At 42.9% G+C, this 26,329-nt stretch overlaps 1 protein-coding gene across 3 annotated transcripts in view; it reads right to left on the reverse strand.

The window, feature by feature from the left end:
• Positions 1 to 10,466: 10,466 nt before the first annotated feature.
• The window catches only part of LOC146869499 (E3 ubiquitin-protein ligase TRIM39-like), a 155,167-nt gene continuing 139,304 nt past the window's right edge, over positions 10,467 to 26,329 (reverse strand). For all 3 annotated transcript variants that reach the window (XM_085600901.1, XM_085600829.1, XM_085600992.1), the window contains exon 9: positions 10,467 to 11,625. In XM_085600901.1, coding sequence (XP_085457027.1) covers positions 11,114 to 11,625 — 512 coding nt within the window. In that variant the 3' untranslated portion in view covers positions 10,467 to 11,113. The remainder of the gene's footprint in view (positions 11,626 to 26,329) is intronic.

Here is a 26,329-nt window from a genome sequence, read left to right on the forward strand (position 1 = left end):
GTGAAATGTGCAATATCTTCTTCTAATTCTTTCTGTCGAGTAGCATTTTTCCTATTGACCTGAGCCGCATCCCGCATAAGGTACCCTCGAATAGTAGCCTTAGCAGCAGCCCACATAATCCTACCAGAGGCCACAGAGCCTTGATTTAAGGAAAGAAAGTTGTGAAGATGAACCTGCAATTGTGTTTTACCCTTAGGTGTTTTATGGCGTTGAATATTCATCCTCCAAGGTTTGCGGCCTGGTCTGGTCAATCCTGTTTGTAAATGTAATAAATCTGGAGAGTAGTCAGACACTGATGCTTCTAAAATATGGGATTCCTGAACTGATTGAACTATACCTTGAGAGATTAAAAAATAATCCAACCTAGAAAGAGTTCCATGAGTGGGGGATGTGAAGGTATATTCAGTATCATCTGGGTGTGAAAGACACCAGTGATCTACAAGGCCATTGTCCTCAAGTATATCATTCATGAGTGCTCTATCTGCAGCATTATGTTTATCAAGAGGACCTGTTCTACCAAATTCCAATCACCTCCTATAAGGTAGTGCGAAGCATCAATCTCTGACAACAGGCGATTTAAATGCAAGAGGAAGGATTTTTTGGAACCTGTCGGGGCGTAAACTGATCCCACACAGATATGAGTATCTCCAATGCGTAACCTAACAAAGACATAACGGCCGTACGGATCTTCCCATGTTTTAGATACCGTAACTGGAAGTGTTTTTCGAATGAGGATTGCCACACCACATTTTCGAGTAGGGCCTGTGTCTGAGGGACTGTCGTCATGTATACTGCTATGGAAAACCTTTCCCACCCAATCCCTATACAATTTTTTTGATTCAATTTCGTCAGGATGTGTCTCTTGAAGAAGAGCCACATCTACTTTTTTGGATTGAAAATAAGAGAGGACTTTTTTCCCCTTAATGTAATGTGTTAAACTATGAACATTCCATGATATTGCACATAAGGCATGCAAAACAAACATGTTTGTAAGAGTACTAGGGGTTTTGTTGTACTTTTTGTTTTTTCTGAGAAAAAAAAAAGTAGTGAAGATTAGGATCCTAGATAAAAGGAGTATAGTGAATTATGTAGGAATACATTTTCCAATGACCAATATAAAATTTGTTGACTTATTAGCCAATGAAAAGAAGTGTACTGTGTAGATAAAATAGAAATATACGTGCAAGTTACAATACAATGGTATATTGGGTACTACAATTTTAAGACTTCAACTGCGGGTCTGGGCTCACAAGAGCACCGCTCCTGGCAGGACTACCACCAGGAGTATAAATCAAAAGTCAGGATCAGTGATAATAAGTACGTATATCTAAAGAATCCAATTATGTTTAGTATTGATCTATGAAGGAGAGGACTAAATACAACAAGACATATATCCGGCCGTATCTCAGGATATATAAAAAAGAAGACTAGAGAACATACTAGAGGAACATACATGTCAATAATGTAAACAAATGAGAACATATCATATTAAATATATCATAGAAGATCCGATATATAATAAATTACATTCACAACTATAAATATCATTTAGTAAACATATTTGTAAAAGAGATTGCAAGTAGAATAAATACATTTCGAATGGCAATGAATCTACCAATTGAATAAATATAAAAAGATGAGCAGAAAAGAAAATATTATCCAATAAATAACATCAATTATGAATAATAAAATAACTAGTGCAATAAACAAACATCCTAAGTAGATAGGCTAATATATGTATATTGAAAGATTGGGAACCTGTTGCTACCTATGGGAGATGTTAAATAAATAGATTACGAATCTTGACAATAAATATTACATAGAAATTACATCTTTACCATAACTAATATAATAAGCAAATTTCAGATCTTAAAGTAAGTATAAATAAATATATAAACAGTTCATTTGAAACTTTGACAACATTAATAAGGAAGTAAATAGAAAAATAGCGTAAATAATACTCATCTGATGCATATGAAGGGATTATCTGTCTGCACAATACGGACATGTAAATGTAGTGCTTATATAGCGCACGTATCACCCCCGAAAGGGTCTCAAGGCACTGTACACATACCGCTGTGGAACCCTTCCTGGCCTTTCCCTGTGAAGTGGCCACTCCTGGGCACCTCCAAGGTGAGGCCAGGCATCCCAGCGCTGTTGGGGCCGTTGTGGAGTTTAAGCAAGCTATTGCCCAGAGTTGCAGAGTGTGACCCATGATTAGAATAGGCACCGAGGCGAGAATTAACAGGTCCGGGGAAATTGAGCCCAAGAACCGCCGAGGCGGGAATTGAACCCTGGTCCGGACCAGAACCTCTGCATCAGGGTCTGCCGTTCTAACCATTGAGCCACACCACTCCACACTCCACACCACTCCACATGGAATTCGTAACCTAGAATGGTTATTGACTGAAGTGTGTAAGGTGCTTGACTCTCTGTGAAACATGTATATGGAAGTCACAAGCTAAAATCTTTAATAACAAAGGAGAAGCATTGCGTCAAGGACTACTCTTCATCTGAAGCGGATTTTAAAGGGGAGCGAGATTTGTCTCTATGCTGGTCTTGAGTACAGTTAGTTATTGACTGCAAAGCTGAGGTTTTATCTTCCGGGATACGATTTGATCTCTCAGACTCTTTACCACATTGACAAACCTCACCCGAGATTCGACATCTGCCATCTGTAAGGTGATGAGTTGGTTGAGAACTTTGAGAAATCTGAAGCGGAGACGCATGCTGAATTTCCATATCGTGCAACTTCATATCATCCAAGAAACATTGTAACTCGTCTGGGTTGCAGAAGTCTCTTGAATCACCGTTTTTGGTGACATGAAAATGGCCTGGATCGAACAAGCCGTATTTGATGTCCATTTTTCGTAGCTGAGGCCGCATAGATAAGAAGGCTTTTTGTCGTTCTTTAGTTTCTAAAGAGAAATCAGCTGCCATTCGGATTTCATGCCCCTCATAACTGTAGAAGCCTTGTGTGCGTGCCGCTGTCAATAATTGCCTAACCTGATCATGTCTCAAATAGCAAGCAATGAGGGGTCTTGAACGAGTATCTAGGTCTTTACGCGGAGGACCAAGACGTTGAATTTCAAGCATTGGTTCAAAATGAATACCAAGCAATTTGGGAATAACATCACACAAAAAGACTCTAGTATTCTGGCATTCAATTTTCTCTGGAAAACCAAAAAAATTGATATTATCTCTCCTGCTGCGATCTTCCAAATCAACCAGTTTACTACGGACAAACAATAGTTCTTGATCTCTGCTTTGTACTGAGTCAAGTTTATTTTCAACTACTTTCAGTCCTTCTGCTTTAGTATGAAATTGCACTATATCTGCTCTGATTGATTTGGCCTCCGATGCAAGGGAAGAAATGTTAATATCCATTTCCGTTAAACGGCAACTAAAGGTTGAAATTTCCTGAAAAAGACGGTCCATAGTGCCTTCCGATATTGCAGTTGAAGTAGCTCTGGGTTGATTAGATGAAGATGAGGCAGAGCTCTTCGCAGACATAGTGTTTGATTGCTTAAGTACGTCAGCAAAAGTCAGCTGTTTAGTAGACTTGTTCTCGTTCTTGTTATTCGGCATTACCTCTAATTGATTTGAAGTAATAAAGCACAATAATGGTACAAACTTGGCAATAGAAATTAAGCAAATTGTATTTACTTAACGTTCTTTAACGGAGCATGAAGCTTATATATTTTTATTGGCACTTGTTAAGTGCAAACAACCCTGTATATGTTCCTTGTCAGCTGAGATTGTGAGGTTTCATAATCAGAGTGAGAGGCATTAATTCTGTATTGGTGAAGCAAGCGGTGACGGAAGGTTTAGCTGGAAAAAAAATGCTTCGGTTTCCAGGAGTTTACAGCTGAAAAAATATCACGTACTCAGTATGCGTGAATTCCTTATGCAAATGACGTAACAGAGGCTCATTATATGGTTTGCAAGCCACGCAAGATCCAAGATAAATAGTACACAGCATAACGTATTAGTACTTTTGTTTCACAGCACATAAAAAGTATTAGCAAGGTGTTATGAGGGCTCTTAACTACTGAATCTTTGTACACAAGTGGTTGCAGTAATTAGAGGACAACCACAATAAATTAGCACTTGTTGAGGCAGATATTTCAAGCGTTAAATATATTTCCAAATAGACTTCTTTTGCCCTTTTAACATTCAAAGGCTATTCATATATACATTTTAGCCAGTTTCATATCATGGAAAGAAAATCTCAGCTTTTAATTGATTGGAGTCTAAAGACGTGCTGACAGGAACCAGAACACTTTTCACTCAGTCAAAGAAACTAGCAATTATCCAATAATAATTGTTGCAATATAGAAGACCTGAATGTAGTTGTGCCTCTTAGTTAAGTTATCTTTAGGTTATAAGAGCTTCACAGCAATAAGAGTTAAAAGAAAGAGACTAGAAATTCTTCTGTCTATATATTACATACATTTCTTAACAGAGACATTTGGCAGCAAACCCTGGGCTACAATTGCTTACTGAAGAGATGTTTTTGCATGCTGAAGTGAAAGCAGATAAAGCGACTGCTACATAAATCACCACACGTCGAGTCCGGCAGCTCTTCAAAGAGGCGAGCGTGGAGATTACGTGAGGCCCGGGGTTTCTCAGATGTCACCAGGCCACAGCACCGCTCGTCTCCTCAGACGTTCTTTCGGCTGGAAAAAGTCCTAAAAAGAGCTTGCATGTCAATAAAGAATGCACCGCTCATGGCCATGATATCCAACCTGCACGGTAGCGTCGCGTTGGTAAACCTGAGCTCGCTGTAAGCAACGCTGCCTCCAATTGTCCAAGTTATGGAAGAGCAAGAGTGCATGACCATGAAACTATGAAGAAACAAGGAAATGTTGCTATGTAGTGCATTAAAGAATCATTGACATGATAGTGAGCAGTGTGGACACTATTCTCGCGCTTACCCAAGCGTGTGATCTTTGTCCAAATTAAGAGTCAGTGGGTGCGCCGGGTGCTAGAGACAGCACCAGTGTTGTAAATCATGAATAATGGCTGATAAAAACCTCCCAGGTTTTGCTTCCTATGACTATGAGCAGATCTTGAGAGAAAACTTCATAGTCCGATGTAGTGCATAATCTCTACTCTGGAAGATGCAAAGTGGAGCCTAGAACGTAGCTCCTGCCAGAGCCAATATGGTCGATGTCTTTTACACAGGATTTTGACATTCCAATGCTGAATGTTAGTCACAGCGAAGACGTGATGATTATGGTATATTTGTGGGGCTGCTACAGAGTTTTTCCGCTATGTTTATAGAGCCTAACTGTATATAAAGAATGGTTTATTTCAACCCAGATCATTTCAAATGTACACCAGTAGATTTGTAGATCTTTGTTATACTATTTTCTATTTTTCGAATGTTGCTGAAAGAATGTTTGGAATTTTCTTCACTCAAATCGATATTTGTGAAATCAAGGAATTGCATTCAATCTGGCCATTATGAAGTCTTTATTCAGACTATGTATCCTCTTTCATTCAGGTAGCAGCCGGGTCAATTTAAGGTGTTTTCCGGCCTACTAACTACTTATTTTATGGGATTTTGTAGTTCAACGTATAGTTTGAGCAATTTGAAGAGGCCCAGTGCTCTACAAACAACCATGTATTGTAGTACAAATGGGACATTATTGCATGGTGATTTGGCCAGCTTGGAAATATATCACGTCCCCCTCCCCATTCAGTATGTTCTGCAGGGCTCTCCTGTTTAAGTTTTATTTACTTTGCCTATGCCCAACCATACTCCAAAATCTAAGGGATTCTGTCCAGTCCTGCCATGGCTGGAACTCTATCTAAATCCAATAGACTTCTGCAAGCTACAGGCAGCCCTAGGGTCTGCTGCACCCAGATACATCGCAGTGAGAACTGAATATCCAGTATTAGGACACAGAAGCTTGTGGAGTAGCAGAATATTAACATTTTACATTGAACTCCATTTTCCAACCTTCTCTGAAATGAAAAATACAAAACACATAATTGTCTGTAGAAAAATACGGAACTTCATTTCCATGCATGGATCTGTGGCAAAGATAATCAAAGGTATGCGTTAAAATAAGATAAAAAACTCCTCCTTCCAATTGAACTTTTCCTCTTCAACCTTAGGAACAATCAACTGATCACAGGAATTTGCCTCAATGAATGCACGGTTAAAATTACTGCTTATGCCGATGACGTGTTAGTTGCTTCTGAGAAAGCGGAAGCTGCTATACCCGCACTTAACTCCTCAATCGATGAATTTGCAAGAGTATCTGGCTACAGGTTGAATAAAGATAAGGCGGAGGTGAAACTCCTGAACAACCTTGGAGGAAAAGAAATTATGGGTAACTCTGGTCTCTTATGGCAACCTAAGTGCTTTAAATACCTAGGCTGGGATTTCACGAAAGACCTGATCACCACCCTTCAGACCAACGAGAATGCCATCTTCCAAAAAATCTCTTCGCTGTTAGATGGCTGGTCACCTAAATTTTTAGCATGGTGGGGAAGAGCTGAGACATTAAAAATGACGATTACTCCTCTTGTCAACTATCTAGACAGCATGTTACCTATGACGCTCAAAAATGATTTCCTATGTAAAATCTGTATGCTTTTTAACACATTCCTGTGGCAAGGTAAGAGACCCAGAATATCTATGAAGAAACTTCAATTACCAAAAGATAAAAGTGGTCTGGGCCTTCCGAACTTCAGGAACTATCAAACTGCGTATCTTTGTAAACAGGGATCTAACTGGCTACTTCTGCCGACTGACTACATACCAGTCTGGTTGGACATAGAAAGATCAATCATCAAGGATATGCCCTTGCTTGCTCTCCTCACCATGGATATATCCTCCCTTCCTCACTCTAAGTACATTTTGCTCAATACTAAAAGAGCCATGCTGCAACTGGAACACCTCTCCGCAATAAAAACTAATAAATCAAACTTGTCCTCTCTCTGGCACAACCCGAGCTAGAACATCGAAGGAGGGATGTTCCATAGGGAGCATTGGTCCAAAAACGGCATAAATCTAGTCAAAGACATCTATGAGGGAACCCCTCCCATGTCTTTCTCCGCACTTCAGTCTCGCCATGGACTACAACCGATAGATTTTTATAACTTTTTAAAACTAAAATCTCTCCTCACAGCGCGATCTATCATACCCTCCGACCCGTCAATACTCTCAAAGTTATTACAGCTGCTAAGGTCAGGACACACAGTCTCTAAAATATATAAACTCCTATCACCTCAACCTTGCAAATCTCAAAAGAAATGTGAAGAAAAATGGGAATCAGAGGACAAATCTAGCAATATCCCATTTGACTGGGAAAAGATACATATCACCCCCTTTTCGAATAAAATCTCCCCAATACTATCGCAAACCAAAATGATGTTAATAAATAGGACATATTGGACACCCAAGAGGATTTTTAAACTTAACCTCAGTGAGAGTCCCACCTGTTGGAACTGCAACTCTCACGTCGGTAACCTGTCCCATATGCTCTTCAATTGTCCTACACTAAAAGTATACTGGGATAAGATTTATGAATGTATAGGCAAGACTTTCAATGTAACCCCTCCTAGGGAATTTTCCTATGTTCTACTAGGCGCTCTGGATCCTAGGATCACGGGCGTAAATGACCGTTACTTGTTAGATTTTATGCTCACTTTAGCGTGTAAAATTGTTTTAAACAAGTGGAAAAACTCCAAAGAAGTCTTAAGATGTGGCAAGAATGGTTATTCTTCCTAAGAGGAGCAGACAACGTTGCACTTCAAGCCTCTCCATGGCGTAAATCACACAGGAAAATGTGGAAGTCCCTTTTCTTTCTCATATGACCCCCCGTGTAAAACAGACTTATTTCCACATAACGTAATTCTTAATGTAGGCTTTATTTACGATGATATTCCTGTACTTTTCACTATTACAGTTGTGAAACCTGTACTTGCTTAATACAGTTGTACTGAAGAATACTCTCATTCCTACTTATGTGATAAATATGCTTGTCCAACTCCGACTCTCCTCTGCACTATGTAATTCTTAATGTTTGCGTTATTTGCAATGATATTCCTGTACTGTATTGTACATTCCCCTATTACAGCTGTACAACCTAAACTTGCTTATATTTGTACTGAAGAGTACTCGTATAACCACTTATGTGATACTTAACCGCCTCTACATCACTGCGACGTCAATGGACTCACCATGGCAAGGCACTTGAGGAGCCTATTTATTTAGTTATTTATTACTTATTTATTATTTACTTGTATTCTTTATATTTTATATTCTTGAAATTTGTGTACATTCTTACTTTCATTCCGACAGCATTTCACCATTGCGCTTATCATTTTCATTATACTGTCGACTACTTAATGTTCAGTTCGTAAATTTAATAAAAAAGATTTGAAATAAAAAAATAAATAAAAAAAGATAAAAAACATATCAAATTATGTATTCAGCGTGAAGAAGAACGCATAAGACTTTCCTCATTTAGAATATATATTTAAACTGTTCATACAAGAAATACAATAATTTGGAAGTTGTGTGTACATCATGATATATGAAAGGATATGAATATTTTAGACAAAGTTATATGAAAGAAATATTTCCCACGTCTTCAAAACTCTACCTAATTCCACGTCATCCATGAAACTGTTTTCGTATCAGCGTTTGTTTTCAACAAGGGTCTGATGGTGACCGCATCGGGCAGCTCGTTGTTGAGTGGTCCGCATCTCCCTACCTTGGTTTGCACTATACACAGACCTCTACCTCCCTAGTCCCTATTGGATGTCCTACGACACCCACCCCCATTGGAACAGCGAAAAGGAAACATGAAAAGATCAAATATTCACAGGGTAGTGAACTGCAAAGAACAGAAGATTAAGAGGGATTGAATGAAGGAAAGATTACAAAAGGTTGACATATTCTGATCATTATCAGAGCGACATTCCAAGACGTTTTGGTCGAATGAGAGCTAGTGGTGCATTTGGCAAGACAATCGCTGCGAGGAAGCTGTAGGCTACGTTTACTGGAGATTGAATGTAGGCACAGGTGATGCTGCCAGATCGTGTACCTGAATATACACCAGGAGTGCCTGATCTCTTGGCCAGAGAATTGGATGAATCATGTTAATGTAGATCTTCCAGGAATTGCAAACATTGAAGAGTATGTGCAGAATCCAGAGAATTACACAATTCCCACTTGTTCTTAAGCCTGTTTCCTGAATATTCCCGCCCATGTGCGGGGACCCCGGAAACAATAAAAATTATATATGAAATATATATATATATATATATATATATATATATATATATATATATATATATATATATATATATATATATATATATATATATATATATATATATATATATATATATATATATATATATATATATATATATATATATATATATACAGCTCTGTATATGTATAAACACATATATTATTTTTTCCAAACCAATGCAGCCCCCATAGTAGGCTAGACAATGTAATAATAATGAATGCAAACATTCCCAGATAGATATAAATATCTAAATAAACACCATAGGAATACAAATGCACCTGAAACTTTTTTTTGAGACAAACCTCATGAGAAAGAAAAAAAGAAACACTGTGTCAAACACAGAAAACAACATTGTTAGCCTGCAGGCTGCATTGTAATACAATACCATAGAGACTGAAAAGCCTTGTACAGATAAAACTGGCACCGTGCCTTTAAGGTAGCCCTGACCCCAAGATCCCATCATGCCTCAGGGGTGACAGTTGGGTCAGTTGTTCTTTGCGGGACCCGTAGGTCTAGACACAAAGATATACTTCTTTCAGATTTAAGAATAGAATCCTCTCATTTGCCTGGGGAGGCGGGTGGGTTGCTTATGACTTTGATGAGGATACCCCTGGAAGAGAACTAGGATTACAGGTAAGTAACTTATCCTTCTCTTCCAGGGGATCCTCATCAATAGTCATAAGCACTGAATAGAATAGCGAGCCCACCTTCCACCTGCAGGCAAATGAGAACTGTACTGAAATAAAAAAAACAACCGAGATAGTCAGTTGTTGAACAGGTTCCTCAAGGAGGCTTGCCCTACTTGAGTGTCTGCTCTGGTGTCCGAGTCCAGACAATAATGTCTCGTGAATGTATGTACAGATCTCCTGGGGAGTGTTCTTAAGCCTGTTTCCTCTGCCTGTCAGAAGGTGAAGTAGTATTTGCTCTCTGCATCAACAGCAGTTGGAAGGTCAAGCCAAGCTTTCCTTTCTTGACCTTGTGGTCATCAGAAACATTTGGGATGAGTTCTGAGAGACACCAAATCAGCATTTGAATTAACCTACGCCAGATGACCAAGAAGTGAGCACGTGTTACCTCCTGGCCGAAAGGTTGAAACCTGGGTTAGAAAGGGGTGCACTCTTTGGCCATTGTTACCAGGACCACAAGGATAGTGGACCTCAACACTCAAGACAGGACCTCGAAGAAGAGGATGTGCATCAACATTTATTATCAGGTTCTGTCAACCACACCACTAGGTCCAGAATCCAGTCATATTGCCTAAATGTCTTCTGCTGGAAAACATAATCCAAGATTTCCTGATGTTAAGGGGTTGAGCTTTTGGCACACTTGTGCTGGACAATGCCTCCTAGAGATTCTAGCGCAATCATTGCAGAGAAGGAGCAGAAAATTACTGGATTGCATTTCACAGCAAAGATTACATGGTATGAAGGCAGAGCCACTGCAAAATACTTCCAGCTGCAAACAGTGTATGATATCCGAACTCAGGACAGTGATGTAGGTTTCTTCCCTCATCATCTACATGGGTGCAACCAGCTTTGCCACCACTGGCAGTCAGGCGAACTACAGACAGAGTGGCAGAGAGCCACAGTGCAGAAGTACCATGTCTGGAATGAGTAATGACAGAAGAACAGAGGACTGTGTAAGGGAGGCCAGGGAGACAGTGTAGAGATAGTTCATAATTCTAGGACGATTTATGGACAGCAGATAAGGGGGTTATAGCTTCTACTCAAGGCTCAACTCAATAAATAGAAATTGTGGGGTGTCCTGTGTGAAAGTGGAACCACGCTTCAAGTGCCAAAGTAGCACGCAGACACAAACAGAGGACACAACTTCTAAACAAGACTCATGTCACCTCCTGCAGAGAGAGAGAAAAATGGGAAGAGCTTCTTTGTGAAGGTACACTGAGAAAACAAAAACAGATGCTCCATGGTGTCTGCGTTGTACATGGACACCCACCCCTTTTCATAGTCCAGGTACACTCCCAGCTTATTGGGTTCATCATATGGATAGAGTTTGATGACAGACTTGTCAAATGCTTTGTATTGAAGGAGGTTGGCGCCAATGCTCCAGATACCTCGCTGGGGAGTCCATACAATCGCCCCCTTTCGATTCACGGACTCTGACATGACTCCAACAGCCCACATTTCCCCCTTGTCCTTCAGCTCCACCTCCCAGTAATGTCTTCCTGAAGAAAAGCCTTCAGTCCCCGCTACAGCACAAATGGTGGTGAATCTCTTGCTCCTGTATGGCAAGACCCGCATACTGCTTGTCCATCTTACGTATCTCCAGTCCTTTGAAACAACAAGTTTAGGATGAGCAGTGTCTGGATCCATAACAATGGGCACTGTGGAGAGAAAAAGAGATAAAATGTCACACACTTTCTGTGTAATGAGTACGCAATAGTGACCAAATTCAATAGAAAGGAAACCTGGTGCCCTATTACAGATAGGACACACTTTTTATGTGTAAACTGGAAAAGTGTGCCCTACTATAGAGAATGCTCTGCCTTCAGGACAGTCATAAACTCATACTGCCCTGGGGGCAGGACATTCAAGTGAAATACGGAGAACCGCTGCACAGCTGCTATGTGTTTCACTGTGCTTTAAAGAGGGGAGGGAGATCCCCTCGCAGGCGGGTGTAGTGGGACCCCCTTTCTCCCCTCCAGAGGGCAGCCATCAGGGAGTGCACTGACAGTGCACCACCTTTTTGTGGCACACTTTCAGTGTGTCTCCAAACAGCTTCTTTGCGCGTGAGTCCATAATACGCTGCATGCGCAGAGGCAAAGAGATTCCTTTCTCTGCATGTGGTCACGCACCCCCGGCACTTTCTATTATATGGCCCCAGAAAGGCAACCCCTAAAGACGCAGGTGATGCATTGGCCCCCACTGCGAGTCTGGGGCTACGTCTTTGGAATTAGTTCTACCGCTTTCCCTCAGGCTATGATGTGAAGAAATTCTAGCATATAGTTGCAACTGTTCAATAAATCTCTCTTTCCCAATAATTTGTGTGATATTGCTTTCAAATATGATTAAACTTCCTCCTTCCATTTTTACCCTCAGAATAGGAAATCAACCATATTCTAAAGGACTTTCTATAAAATGAGCACATTTTTGATAACCAGATGAAGAGATCATGGCCTATAACATATCATGCATTTTGCGAAAATTTGCATGCAATGAATACTTGCACCTGAAATACATTCTAAATTAAATCTATTAATTTTGGTTCAATTTATTTTTATTAATATCAATGCCAACAGTCCATTTCAAAATGACTTTGTCAGGTTTTATCGACTGAGTGATGTTATTTAAAAAGTTATACCATTGACTTATTCCTTATACAGTATTATACTTCTAAAACAAGCCCTTGACTAAATTCGCATCAGGTTAATATCTGTAAAGAAGAGCCCAGAATAGGATGAATTTAGGTAGATGAGAGTCAATATTTCCCTCACTATCTTTAGAAGTCTGCTTTATTGGTGTCCAAAGTTTAATAAGGGATTGAAGACTAATTCATTCACATAAGTCACGCCAACACTTTGCCGCATATCAATAATACGCCAGTTGAATAAAGGGAACAGTTGTACAGAATCCATCTGGTTTTGGCATGAGTGGCTAAAAGTTTGAATTGTGAATAGAAAACATTTGTAATTTTTATGATGGAAATGAATTTCTTAAATCATACTTGCTTGAGGCTTCAAAGTAGACTTATCACCAATGGAAGATCATGTATTTCATTCTATAATATATCAATCAAATTTGATTTATCAAAAGCATGATTGTCCCTTAAAAATATAGATCATTGGATGCTATGTCCATAGGAATCATAATGGCATATTCTAAAATTTGGGAGACTCAAACCTCTGTCTTTCTTGGCTAGACAAAACGTTTCCAGATTGACACATGTTCTTCTCTTAGCCCAGATGAAATTCGATAATAAATTATACAACGGTTTGTAACAGCCATTGTAAATAGCACGGCACACATTAACAAAAATATAAACAGTTGAAGAACTGAAATTTTGTATTAAATTTTGCCTATTATCAGAAGAGTAAGTGTGTCAGAAACCATTTGGAGCCATGGGACAAGCAACAGGATGGAATACACAGGACTCAAACAGTCAAACAACAGCCAGAGTAAGAACTATCCAGCTCAGTGCTTGGTAAAAATAGACGTTTTTTAATGACACACCAAAACGTAATCCTACACGCAGGAAAGTTAATCATCTAAACAATTCTAAGGGCCTGATTACGACTTTGGCAGACCGGCGTCCAGTCCGCCTCATCGACTCACACCCAGATTAGGAGTTTCCTCCTGTCTGGCGGGCTTTGCATTTGACGTTCCCACGGTGGTGCCCTAAAAATGGGCACAGCAACAGGAACCTCAAAAACAGTTTCTGCATGGCATGGACTGATAAGTCCATGCCACGCAGGAACTGGGGTGCATGCATGCACGGAGGCATGTTTTGTACCCCCCTGCATGCACCCCAAGGCACAGAGGCACAAGGGGGCCCACTTTGTTTCCTCTCTGCAAGGGTTTTCATGGAGGAGGAACCACCATGAAAACCATGGCGGAGAGTAAACTCCTAATATGCTTTGAGGGACCACCAAGCATATTGATGCCTCCTGACTGCCGCAACACTGTCCCTGGCAGCTGTGGTGCGGCAATGTCAGTCTGACCACCCTAATCGTAATAGGGCAGTCAAGTGACCGCTGCACCCAAGAGTCTGGTGGTCCGTGGACTGCCAAGCTCATAATTAAGCCCTAAGAAAGGTACTGTGGGGATCTAAACACACTGAAATAGCCAGGAGTAAAAATCTGGCACAGGTAGTTGTTAAAGTCCAGTAGCGACTACAAAGTAATGTCATTAGACGTCAAGGAGCTAGATCCCCCTTGAGTTTGCCTGGTTTTAGTATGAAACCTAGGATCCCAGTATGAAAGGAGAAAGGAACTTCCCACCATCCAGAATGTGATTTGTGAGTTTACTTATGGATTCTTTTTTTATTTCTTACGAAACCATCATCTCTGCATGCCATGATTTCTTTTTCTGTGAATGTTAGCATCAATTCTGCCGGTTGATATGCAGTAGAGGGGTGCCCTGGGGCACGTGTGAGAGTTAATCATTGATGTGGTTTTTCCTATGCGTTGGTCTACTGGCTATAAACTAGAATTATCATTCATAATAGTTTTTTTAATTGTTTGGGATCTTCAGTGAGGGTATCAGTAGCTAAGTCTCAATTGCATTTCTGCTTTCTTTATGCTTGGTGGACCAGACAAATAATTTTCCAAAAAAAACCCCATCTTCATACTATTAATGTGTCCTATGGAACATACTTTAACTATTTCTTCTGCATAATAAAACTCCCTACGCACTTTGCCTTCCTTCTCCCATTTCAGTTTATCTACATTGAGAAATATTTTCTCTTTTCATGCAATATCGGATTCAAGTGCCCAGATTCATGATTGTCTTTCTCATTGTTTTGGTATTAAGTGTTACAACATGTTCACTAAGTGTAGCCTAGAATGCAGCCACATTAGAGGAAGATCAGCAGTTCTCAGTTTATGATATAAAATGTGATTATAAATTATTTTGTTTATGCCACCCAAGCTCGATCATCATCTAAAAACAATTTTTTAAAGTATCATGAGGGTTGACTTTGTCTGTACTCCTATCAATGGATATCAAATTGTACTGCTGAATGATCAGAGAAGCTATTCTGGATTTTTATGGTCCTTGCTATTAAAAAAAAAATATTCTAGAGACCTTTGAGAAACATGTATTTATTGTATTTGTAATGCACGCAATTGCTAAAAAGAGCCCTGCAATAAAAATAGGACTAACCGACCATCACAGCCACAAGACACAAACAACTAATACAGCAACTGTACACATAAGTGTCACTTTAGATGGGTGTAACACTTAAGTTCTAGTAGGTCTGAAGAAACGTGTACTATTCCATATCAAATAAGTCTACATGCCCTTTCCTAGATAAAGATGATATAAGGTAAGACTCCTAGTCATTAAGAGCCAGGTTTGTAGCTATTTCCTAAACCTGGACAAATTCACCTAACTGTGGAGATCAAATGGTAAGGCATTTCTGGCTTTTGATACTTGGAAGACAAAGGACATTCACCTTGCTGCATTCCTGCCACCAGCTACTCTCCTTGCGGGACTACCTGTCCCAGACGCCCTTGCTGCCAGCGCATATAAGCACCAAATGACACCCGCTGCGTGGGCTGCGCGCGGGCGAGGGCGGGCCCGTCATTGCCAGGCAGAGGCAGGGCAGGGCCACTTCCCTTTAGTTTGACATTTGGAATCCTGATATGGCCACTAGCGCATAAGGTACTGTGTCACTTATTCTTTTCATTTTCATTCAGCGGTCCGATCAAAACAAAAGATTTGGGACATTGTTACAAAAGCACCACGAGCTGCCAATTCCAATTTCTCATATTGATTGACTACAGAGACTTCTAGTAAGGAACTCAAAGTAGGTCAGCTGGGGAGATAATTTGAAACACTGAGTATCGGACATTCCCCAAAAACCTACAAAATTATTTGTTTACCTTTTCTTGCCTTGCAGTATCATGAGGGTTGACTTTGTCTGTACTTATATCAATGGATTGGACCATGTAGACCCTAGCGACACCGTGATAGTTTGTAGTGATTTTAACTGTGCCTACGAGCTAATAAATGGACTAGAAAACATAACAGTAGAAGAGGATATGGCCATAGGGTTGCCTCAACTAGTGGCAGGGCCACCAAAACCTTGCACTAACGCTGCACTGCAGATAGTGCTGCTCACTATAGAACACTGTCTACAGGTATGCAACGGGAGGGTATTCAGCAACGGGGACGAAAAAGTCTCTCTTAACACTTTTAAACATGGTAGCTCACAGTCGAGAATAGATTATATAATGGCAGCATCCACACCTGGAGCAGGATAGTGAGCTTCAGAATAGATACGAGAGACGACAGTGACCACCGACCGCTTTGTTTGGAAGTATTAGTCCAGCTAGCAAGAGCCGAACAACTTGACATCTGCACGCAAAATGTACATCCCCTAGTAGGAAACAATCAAAGGTCTATCAAGTGGCCTAAGGTCACAGGTAACATTGAGTTAATGACAAGCATCTATAACACCTTTGCTGAGGTAGTGGGCGCCCACCTGGAGACAAGCAATTTGCCTGCAACATCAATGCACACCGTCCTGGCCGTAAAGCTAGAGCCCCTTCTCACTAAAAACATCAGGAAGAAATCCAAATCCAAATCTAAACTGGGATTAAAGGTATACCCATGATATACAACAGAATGTAGGAGATCCAAGACAGTCTTACTAGAAACCATAAAGCAGGGAAATGCAGACTTAGTAAGGAGGGCCAGGGGCGTTCATAGGACAACATTGGCTACTGCCAAGAGGGAATGGGAGGAAAACAGCTGGCTGCATCTCTTGCAGGCAGCAAAAACTAGTAATTCAGCTGAGTTCTGGAAAATCATAGCATGTGGGGGCAAGAACCAAGTAGATAGGACAAAGCATTACTTGGATTCGGCAGTTTGGACCGAGCACTTCACTGAATTGTACTCCAGCTTCCGACCCACTGTAACTCAGAGTGGAAGCAGCGAGCATGCAAGTACTGAGGGGGGACAGTGAAGTGATCGTTTTCTCACTGCAAGAAACCAAATATGCCATAGATACCATCAAGGTGGGGAAAGCACCGGGACTAGATAGACTCCCTGGAGATCTATTTAAACATGACAAAAAGGTCTGGGTCCCATACGTTAATTCCCTTAGCAATGCAATAGCAGAAGGTGCCCTAATACCGGGAATGTGGAAAGGGTCTCAATTGTCCCTATCCACAAAAAAGGAAGCAAACATAACCCCGAAAATTACAGGCCAATCAGCCTAACAGACGTACTACAAAAAATCCACACCAGACAGTTACTAAATGGGCTTAACAACTGGATAGATACCAACAATATATTGTCCCCATACCAGGCAGGATTCAGATCATGCACTAGCACAGTAGATCAAGTCTTCAGACTTTGTGCAACATCTGGAAATACGTCAAGATTAGGGAGGGCCACATTTAGGTGGCATTTGTCGACCTGCGGGCAGCTTTTGAACCTGTACCCAGATGTTTAGTATGGGATTCACTAACAAAACAAAAAGCTCCCCCTAGCCTATTAACTCAGATAGAAAGAATGCACAACGGAAACTTTGCCAGAGTCCATTGGGGTATGAATGGGGAACTCACAAAGCCAATCCCAATAGCTGAGTGAGACAGGGTTGCGTACTTGCTCCCACCCTGTTCTCACTCTATATCAATGACGTGGCAAATTATCTACAAAAGCAAGCAAACGACCCTCCCAAATTGAATGGGAACTTGGTACCAGCCTGCTGTTTGCAGATGATACCATCCTGATTTCACAGACTCCAAAGGGACTACAACACATGATGAACGATTTCAATGGATATTGTATCACAAAAGGTCTAGAAATAAACGCTAGTAAAACCAAGTACATGGCCATAAACCCACATAAGGGTTTTAAAAATAACTTTATGTTGGGTAACCAGAGAATAGAAAATGCCACTAATTTTACCTATCTTGCACTACGAAGATGGCCGCCGAGTAGGAGCTTCTGTAGGAGCTCCCGGTTTGAGGATTACCTTTCTGGTTGTTATCCTCGTTTAAACCGTCTCACTGGCCTTCCCAATTGTTTCTCTGAGGCTCGAACATGCACCGCTTCGGACTAATTACGAAAGAAGTCAATTTCGTACTCACCTATCGCAGGTTGGAGCGACAGCAGCGGTGACGCTGATAAGCTGTCCTTGCATGGTACACTGCCTGGGCTCGCTGCATCGCGACGTGCCCTCCTCTCCTTGAATCTTTCCGCGGCTGTTGCGTTTTTGGTTAGCCTGGAGGATCCGTCGCTGCGGACCCTGCACTAGTGCAGTTTGCCTTTTCTATGGCTGGATCGCCTAGTGTTGCCCGCTGACCCGCCTGGCTGGCACCGTCTCTTTGAGCAAGTCTGGTTCTCCGTTTGCATGTAGCACTGCCTGGGCTGGCAGCATAGCTTTGTGCCCTTTCTGCTGGAACCATCCTGACGTTGCTCTGGATCTTGGACTTTGCTTTTCGGTGAGCTGTATTGATCCGTCGCTGCCGGCCCAGCACTTGTGTATTTTGCCGCTGGTTTTTTTGTTATTGCCTGGTTTGACCCACTGACCAGCCAGGGTCTCTCCGAGAGAGTACGAGTTCCGCCTGGAGTCCTGTTTCTTGGAGGCCGAGCGACGGTATCTCTGTGCCCCAATGCAACTTGCGCTCCGAGAGCATCTTCCACCGTCTGCGCTCACAACCCGACCTCCTGCCCGAGGTGTTTACGCGTGCCGGCATATATTGGCTGTCTTGAGTGTATTGTCTCTGGAGCTTGTGGTGTCGTGCTGAGCGGTCTGTCTACCGTCACATATTCCCCAGTCCTGCTGTTTTATTATCTCCGAGTCACTGCTTGTTAAGAAATCTGCAGTTACATATTCCCCAGTCCTGTTGCTTTTTTTTGTTTATTTTTTAATCTCTGAGAGACTGCTTGTTCTAATGGTGGCCCGGGACCAAAATGGCTGGCTTCACGTAACCCGGAGCGATTTCTCCAAGGGGGAACGTTTGTATATGCACTACAAGACTTTATGCAACTTCCTTGAAGGTATTTCTCTCTCCCTATTGTCTCAATTTTAGTCAATGAGTGCTATAAGTCTATCTATTATTTGTGGTTTCAATGTTTTGCTTGTCCCTAAAATGGCGGCACAGTTAAGACAATTTGATTCGCTGGCAGTGCCTGATTTCAAAATGGCGGCATATATATTTTACCTTCCTCATTATATGTTTTTTGGGTTTTTTTGTTACCCTTTCTGGACTGTAAGCAGTGTGGTTTAGGCTGTGGCATCGTCACTTTATTTTAATTGAGCCCTCTCATCCCCATCTCATTTGCTGACGCCCTGGAAAAGACGCAGTCCCTTGGACTTTTTGGACCCTTTGGTGGGCTTTCAGCAAGCTCCTTTTCAACTAACGTGTGATCTTTTACGCTCCCTCACCTATTCCACTGAGAGCTTGTGGTTTTGTCGCTGCATTCTTCCTCTCTCTTATCCTCTTATTTGAGCTCCCTTCCCACAAGGTGCCCTGATTAAAATGGAGATAAGTCCCGATCATAACGTTAACAATGCCTTCATCATCAACTACCCAGCCAACCTCTCCAAGAACGCAGCAAAATATTTCAAACATCGAATCCTCAAGGCTAGCCCAGAAACTCTGACCCCTATTTCTGTACTAACAAGGGTAACAAGGCGAATGACCTTATATTCTATACTAGGAAACGGGCGTGCTGGCGCACAGTGCTCTACTCTAAGCTGCGAATATCAGATTCTAAAAAAACTCCCCATGGTCTCAAGCTTACAACGTCTCCCTCTTCCTTCCTCAAAGCCACAACCACTATCACCCTCTACAATAATGGGATAATTCTAATACAAGCCTCCAATGACAACCTTGCTAAATTGGCCAAGATCTACCCTACCCTTAAGAAACTGGTATACGGCAACTCCACTGACCCCTATACAGCCACCACCTCTCCGTTGGGATTAGCTAGTTCCCCCCACTATCAATCGCGAGTCCCTCTCCCTCCCTGAATCCCTCCCCCTCTGGCAACCTCAGAACCTCCTCGCCCTCAGTTGGTCGGCATCAACCTCCCAGATCACGACCCCAGCTATCCGATGGTCATGTGATCTCACTCGCCCCGTCGACTGTCAGCCCAACTCTGAGTGAACCTCGTGATGGGTGGATTCCTCAAACCATTTTATCTCAGCGATTAACCGTTGGTACCCCTTCCTCCTCCCCTTTAACTTTGCCCCCAGCCAGGCCGGTTTCTGGGCAACGTTCTCCTTTGGATTCTTTTCAAGCCAACCCTCTGATCAATGACCTCCCCCCATCTGCGATGGCTCATACCTCGCTTTCGAACTGTCCTCTAGTACTCTCTGACCAACCACCTAACCATGAACCTCCCTCCACAATAGTGGACCCTACAGTTCCTCTCCATGGCTCGCTGTCACCCTCAGTCTCTCCTGCACTCCCTTCCTCCCCTGACCATTACTCAGTTTTGGCGGCACGCCTTGATGATACATCTCTACAACTGTTAAATCTCTCAGCTGAGTTACATGACGTGAAGGCCCTTTCGAAAGATCTTCTCACCATGCTCAGTAGTAATAATTGGCCCAGAGTCTCCACAGGACTTAGCGATCACAATGGGCAGTTTTTAGCCCCCACCATCTCGAAATCTATTCCCTCTCCAAACTCGCCACCCTGCCCCAGATGCCTTAAGCCCGGCCTAGCGGCTACTAATCCTTAAGACCATCTCTCCTCCTCCTCCCCTTGGTCCAATGCTAACCTGACCCCTCCGAGGCAAATACACTCCATCCTTCCCAACCCAAACAGAGACCCTTCCAACAATCTGAGATGCAGCATTTCTGACAACTTCACTAGGGTGAATATCACCCAGACACCTTCCCCCTCGAATCCGCTTCGCCTCAAGTGCGTACTATTAAATTGCAGATCAGCCAGTGTTGGAAATGGCCCTTTTTGCAGGGTCATCCCTAAGCTTTTTGCCTCCCTCCTGGATTTTTCCTAACCTGTTTTTGTTGGCTTTATGACTCTGGGCACTTTACCACTGCTGATCAGTGCTAAAGTGCATATGCTCTCCCTTTGTAAATATGACTATGTGAATTGGTATATCCCTGATTGGCTTATTTGGTTTACCTGTTAGTCCCTAGTAGCGTGGCCCGTGTGTGCCCAGGGCTGGTAAACCGAATGCTGCTGGTGGGCCTGCAGCACTGGTTTTTGCCACCCACAGAAGGGGCTTGTAAAGTGTGTCTCAGACCTGCCACTGCAGTGTCAGCGTGCAGTCCAGAACTGCCATCTTAGCTGTGAAGTGCACGCACTTCCCAGCCCCTAAACCTTCCCTTGGCATCCTGTAAGCCCCCCTTATGATAGGGTGCATTGTATGTGTAAGGTAGGACATGCCCTGATGTGTGTAGCATGTCCTAGTAGTGAATTACACCCAATTTCGTTTTTCACTACTGTAAGGCTACCTGTTCTCTATAGGCCAGAATGGGAGGTCTGGGCTATTACATTCTATAGTCCTAACTGACCCACAGAACATGGTAGAAAAACGAAATTAGTATGCCTGAGCTCAGAATATTAAAATACATCTTTTAGTGAAGGTTATTTTTATATTCTGTGTTTGAACTACCACTTTTAGAGTATAGGTACTTTCTTGCCTAATCCTTCCAGTGTGCTCTGCGATTATGTGTATTGGCTGTCTGGTTTTAGAGGGACAGGGCAGGCTGAGTCAGACCTGGGTTGAATAGAGCGACCTACCTTGGTGTGAGGGGAGGGGTAGCTCTTGCACTTGAATAGGGCTGTGCCTGGCAAGGTGAATGCTGGCTCCACCTCCCACTGTGCGTCTGAGGCAGACCCCCTCTTTCTGAAAGGAAGGATGCAGCCTGATCAACAAAGTGCTCCAGGGCTGGGCAGGTTCTGGCTGGGTTCAGAGACTTGGGACCCCTAAGAACAAAGACTTTGGGGGTATAAATATTTGTGCACAAACCCCTACAATTTGTATTGCTCCTGGATAACAAGAAGAACCTCTGTCCGTGTGACTACAAGAATCTGCAGGATTGTGCTTGTGTGCTGTTTCTGGGACTGGCCTGCAGCTGTTACTACTGGACTTCAAGAAGAGGAAAAGAACTTTGATTGGACTTTTATTTTTGCTACAGCAATTACCCAAGGACTAGAAGAGAGCTAGCCTCCTGCTGGAGTCTCAGGCACATCAGACTCCACCATCAGCCTCCTGTTTCCTCCCAGCGAGGATTACTATCTGCAGGTGAGGCTCCTGTGTGTTCCAGGGCCTCTAGTTCTACTGCTGAGAAGAGAGCGCTGAAAATCGTCGCTAACCTCCGTTAGCGAGCCGCTGCAGCTGGTGAGCGTGAGAAAAATCGTCGCTCAGCTGTCGCCGAGCGCTCGCTAACCCCGAAGAAGATCGCATCATTTGTCAGGGGGTCTGAAAACGCCCGCTATCTGAAAATCATCGCAGCTCCTGTCAGCGGGCCTGAAAACGGCCGCTATTTGAGAATCGTCGCAGCTCCTGTCAGCGGGCCTGAAAATGCCCGCTATCCGAAGATCGTCGCAGCACCTGTCTGCAGGCCTGGAAAAGGCGGCTGCCCCGAAGATCGTCGCATCGCTTGTTAGCGGGCCCCAAAGCGCTCGCTAACCCCAAATCATCGCAACAGGATCATCGCAGCACGGACGCAGAGCGTTCGCCATTTTCCCACATCGCATCCGGATCGTCGCTTCCTCGCGGAGCGCCATCTTTGTCATCGCAGCAAGATCGCACACGCAACAGGCTCGGTGCATCATCCTCCCTTCGCGGCAAGGATTTTATCGCATCATCGACTTAGCGTGAAGAAGTTTGTCGCTTTGTCCTGCCCGCAACCCAGCGCATCATCCTCCCTTGCGGTAAGGATTCAACGCATCGCTGGTTAGCGGGAGGAAATTTCTCGCTACAACTCCTTAGCGAAGTTTTTGTTGCTTTGCTCCAGGAACCAGATACTTTGTGAGTAAAAGGGTCGCAGAGACCACTGCCTTGAACTAAACATCATTTTGTGCATCCTGAACTATTTTTCCTTGCAGCCTTTCTAAAGTAATTATATTTTTATAGTATTGTGGATTCTTACTGTTATTGGTCTTGTGATTAAGTCTATATAAAAATACCTATTTTTCATAACTACTTGAGTGGTGTCCATTTGTAGTGTTCCTCATTATATTACTGTGTATGGTCATAAATGCTTCACACACTGCCTCTGAGGGTTGAGCAGGGGTTGTCAAAGGGTGTAGGCTGCTTACTCTGACTTAGGAAGAAGGGTCCCTACTTGGACAGTGGCCAGCCATTGCCAACTAGAGACCCCTATTTCTAACAGCCAGTAAACACGCCTCTGATATCTTTGACCTCATCCAACACAACGATTTAGATATTATCATCCTCACCGAAACTTGGCTAAATCACGTTTCTACTCCTATTTTAGACCTCCTAGTACCTCCCACTCATGATATAATCAGGCAGAAATCTGAAATTGGGTGGTGGTCTAGCCTGCATTTATAGGAACACTCTCGATCTCTCAGGTGGAATCCTCTCCCCCCTCCTCATGCGAATATCTTTGTCTCTGCTTCTCAAGTAAGAACCTACCAATCTGTAAACTTCACACTTTTTATCACCCACCAGGAGAGAATCTCCCTTTCATTGAGCACTTAATGGATATCATCTCTAGCAATGTCGACTCTGCAGTATCACAAATCTTCCTAGGGGACTTCAACCTGCATTGGTCCAAACACAATGACCCAGCGGTATCCTGCCTCAAATCATTTCTAAATGATCATGATTTGTCACAGCACTGTGATCAACCTACCCACATGAAAGGGGAAATCCTTGACCTCATCATCTCCAAGGAACAGACCATCTCCTTAGAATCCATAACTTTGTGATTGGTCGGACCATCACAGCATCCTTTTCTATATTAACAGGGAGGTGATATTGAGGAAGGCTCAACCGCTTAAATCCAAGATTCTGAAACGAGATCTCAGATCAATAAACCACGACAAACTAGCTGCTCACTGTAAATCCATTCTCTCCTCCCAAGCTGACTTGGTTGAGGTGCAATCTCTTACGGACCACTACAATTCAAGCATCGCCAAGATCATGGACGACATTGCTCCACTCAAGCTTAAAAATACCTCATCAAAAATTTCCAAACCGTGGTACAACGAAATCTTAAATTCCGAACGTCGCAATCTTAGAGCAGCTGAAAGATCCTGGCGTTCCAATCCTTCCTCGGAACAACTAAAACTTCTGAGAGTTGTCAGAGGCCTCTACAACAAACAGATCAAGAAAGCTAAGGTTGACTAATTCAGATTACAACTAGATCAATGCGCAAATCGCCCCAAGAAACTCTTCAAACTGGTCAAACAGCAATCTGTTACTGCTCCAAGCCTCTTTGATTTGAATGGCAACCCACCCACTTGCGAGGAATTTGACACTTTCTTCACTGAGAAATCCCGACTCATCTCCATGGACCTCGCCTCTAAGAAGGGCCTATTGCCCCCTTCTATAGCTGTCTCGCCCTCTGACTTCCCGGAAGAGCATATCCCGACCATCGTTGACACTAAGAACAATGATTCATGGGACTCCTTCTCCTCTTTTAGTGAAAAAGACATTGAAAAACTTCTCCAGACTATCAACCCGTCTAACCACTTTGGGGACCCGCTGCCTCCGGCCATCTTCAAAGAGATCAAGAGCGCTCTCATCCTCATCTGGACCAGGATTGTAAACGCCTCCTTATCTAAAGGCTTGATCCCCGACTGCCTAAAAGCAGCCCAGGTCTCACCTATTCTAAAAAAACTCAACGCTGACAAATTGGAACTCAATAACTTCCGTCCTATCTCCAACATCTCCACCCTAGCAAAATGTCTCGAAAAATGTGTCCAATCCCAACTCTGTGCTCACATTGAGACCTACCTACTCTTAGACCATCATCAATCTGGTTTCCGGAGGGGTCACAGCACTGAATCGGCCCTTATAGACATTTTTGATGACATCCTGAAAATGCTTGACAAAAACGAATCCTGCCTATTGATCCTCCTTGACCTCTCCTCTGCATTCGATACGGTCAATCATGACATTCTCCTATCCATCCTACAGAACAGAATGGGTTTCTCGGATCGGGTGCTCCACTTGTTCTCATCCTTCCTTCTCCACAGATCTCAAAGATTCAGGACAAACCACTCTCTCTCTCAGCCCTCCCCAGTACTTATGGGGGTCCCCCAAGGATCCGCCCTTTCTCCTATCCTCTTCAACCTTTCCCTGGAACCTCTTACTAACTTACTTAACTCTATGAATATTCTCTTCCACATGTATGCTGACGACACACAACTCTATTTAAAAATGTCATCCCCAGGCAACATCATCTCACTAAATTCTATCCTCACCTCGACCCAAAATTGGTTAACCGAGAACCATCTCCTGCTTAACGCTTCCAAAACGGAATTCTTGCTCATCTCCCCGCCGAACCACACCCCCAAGATCGATCTCTGGTTGCCTCACCTCACGGCTCTCAACTGCACTCCAATCATCATAGACTCAGCCAAGTCGCTCGGAGTCACAGTGGACAAGCACCTGAGTATGAAGACTCATATCAGCAATGTCTGTAAGGGAGCGAACCACCTGATGAGGACACTCAGAATGATCAACCCCTTCCTGCCACAAAAGGATTTCAAGCAGGTGGTACAAGCTCTTGTCTTACCAAGGTTAGACTATGGCAGTGCAACTCTCTGTGGCCTTCCTAAATACGCCTTGGCTCCACTTAGGGCCTCGCTGAACTCTGCATGAAGACTGATCACAGGCTCCAAACGAAATGAGCACATATCCCCAGTCCTTAAATCTCTCAACTGGTTACCCTTTGAAGTACGAATCCAGCTAAAGATTGCAATCCTGATGCAGAAAGCCCTTCACTACAATACTCCCAGGTATCTAGCGCAAAAACTTGAATTATCCTGTGGGCTAAGGGCATCTAGAAGCGCCTCTACTCTCCTCCTCAAACCTATCATTCTTAGCAAAAAAAGAACTTGTCACCGAGCCTTCTCTGGCGCTGCCCCTAAAATATGGAAATCTCTTCCTCCGGATGTACGCAGACTCGCCTCGACGACGGCTTTCAAACTGGAAGCCAAAAGATTCTTAATGAGCAATTTCCTACCATAACGGGTTGTGGCACCCATAAGGCGGATGTCACTGTGTTCCTAGCTCCATGGCACAACTAACAGTCACGGATTGCATCGTCTGCATAATATTATACCTTTTGTGTGTACCATTGCTTACTGTTTATCATTGTTTCTTACTTTATTTTACTTATTTTTTTCTTTTTTTTCTTTCCACAATTGATGTGTATATTTCATTTTGTCCTCTCTA

Source organism: Triturus cristatus, chromosome 1_1 (genome assembly GCF_964204655.1).
Source record: "Triturus cristatus chromosome 1_1, aTriCri1.1, whole genome shotgun sequence".
Taxonomy (NCBI): Eukaryota; Metazoa; Chordata; class Amphibia; order Caudata; family Salamandridae; genus Triturus; species Triturus cristatus.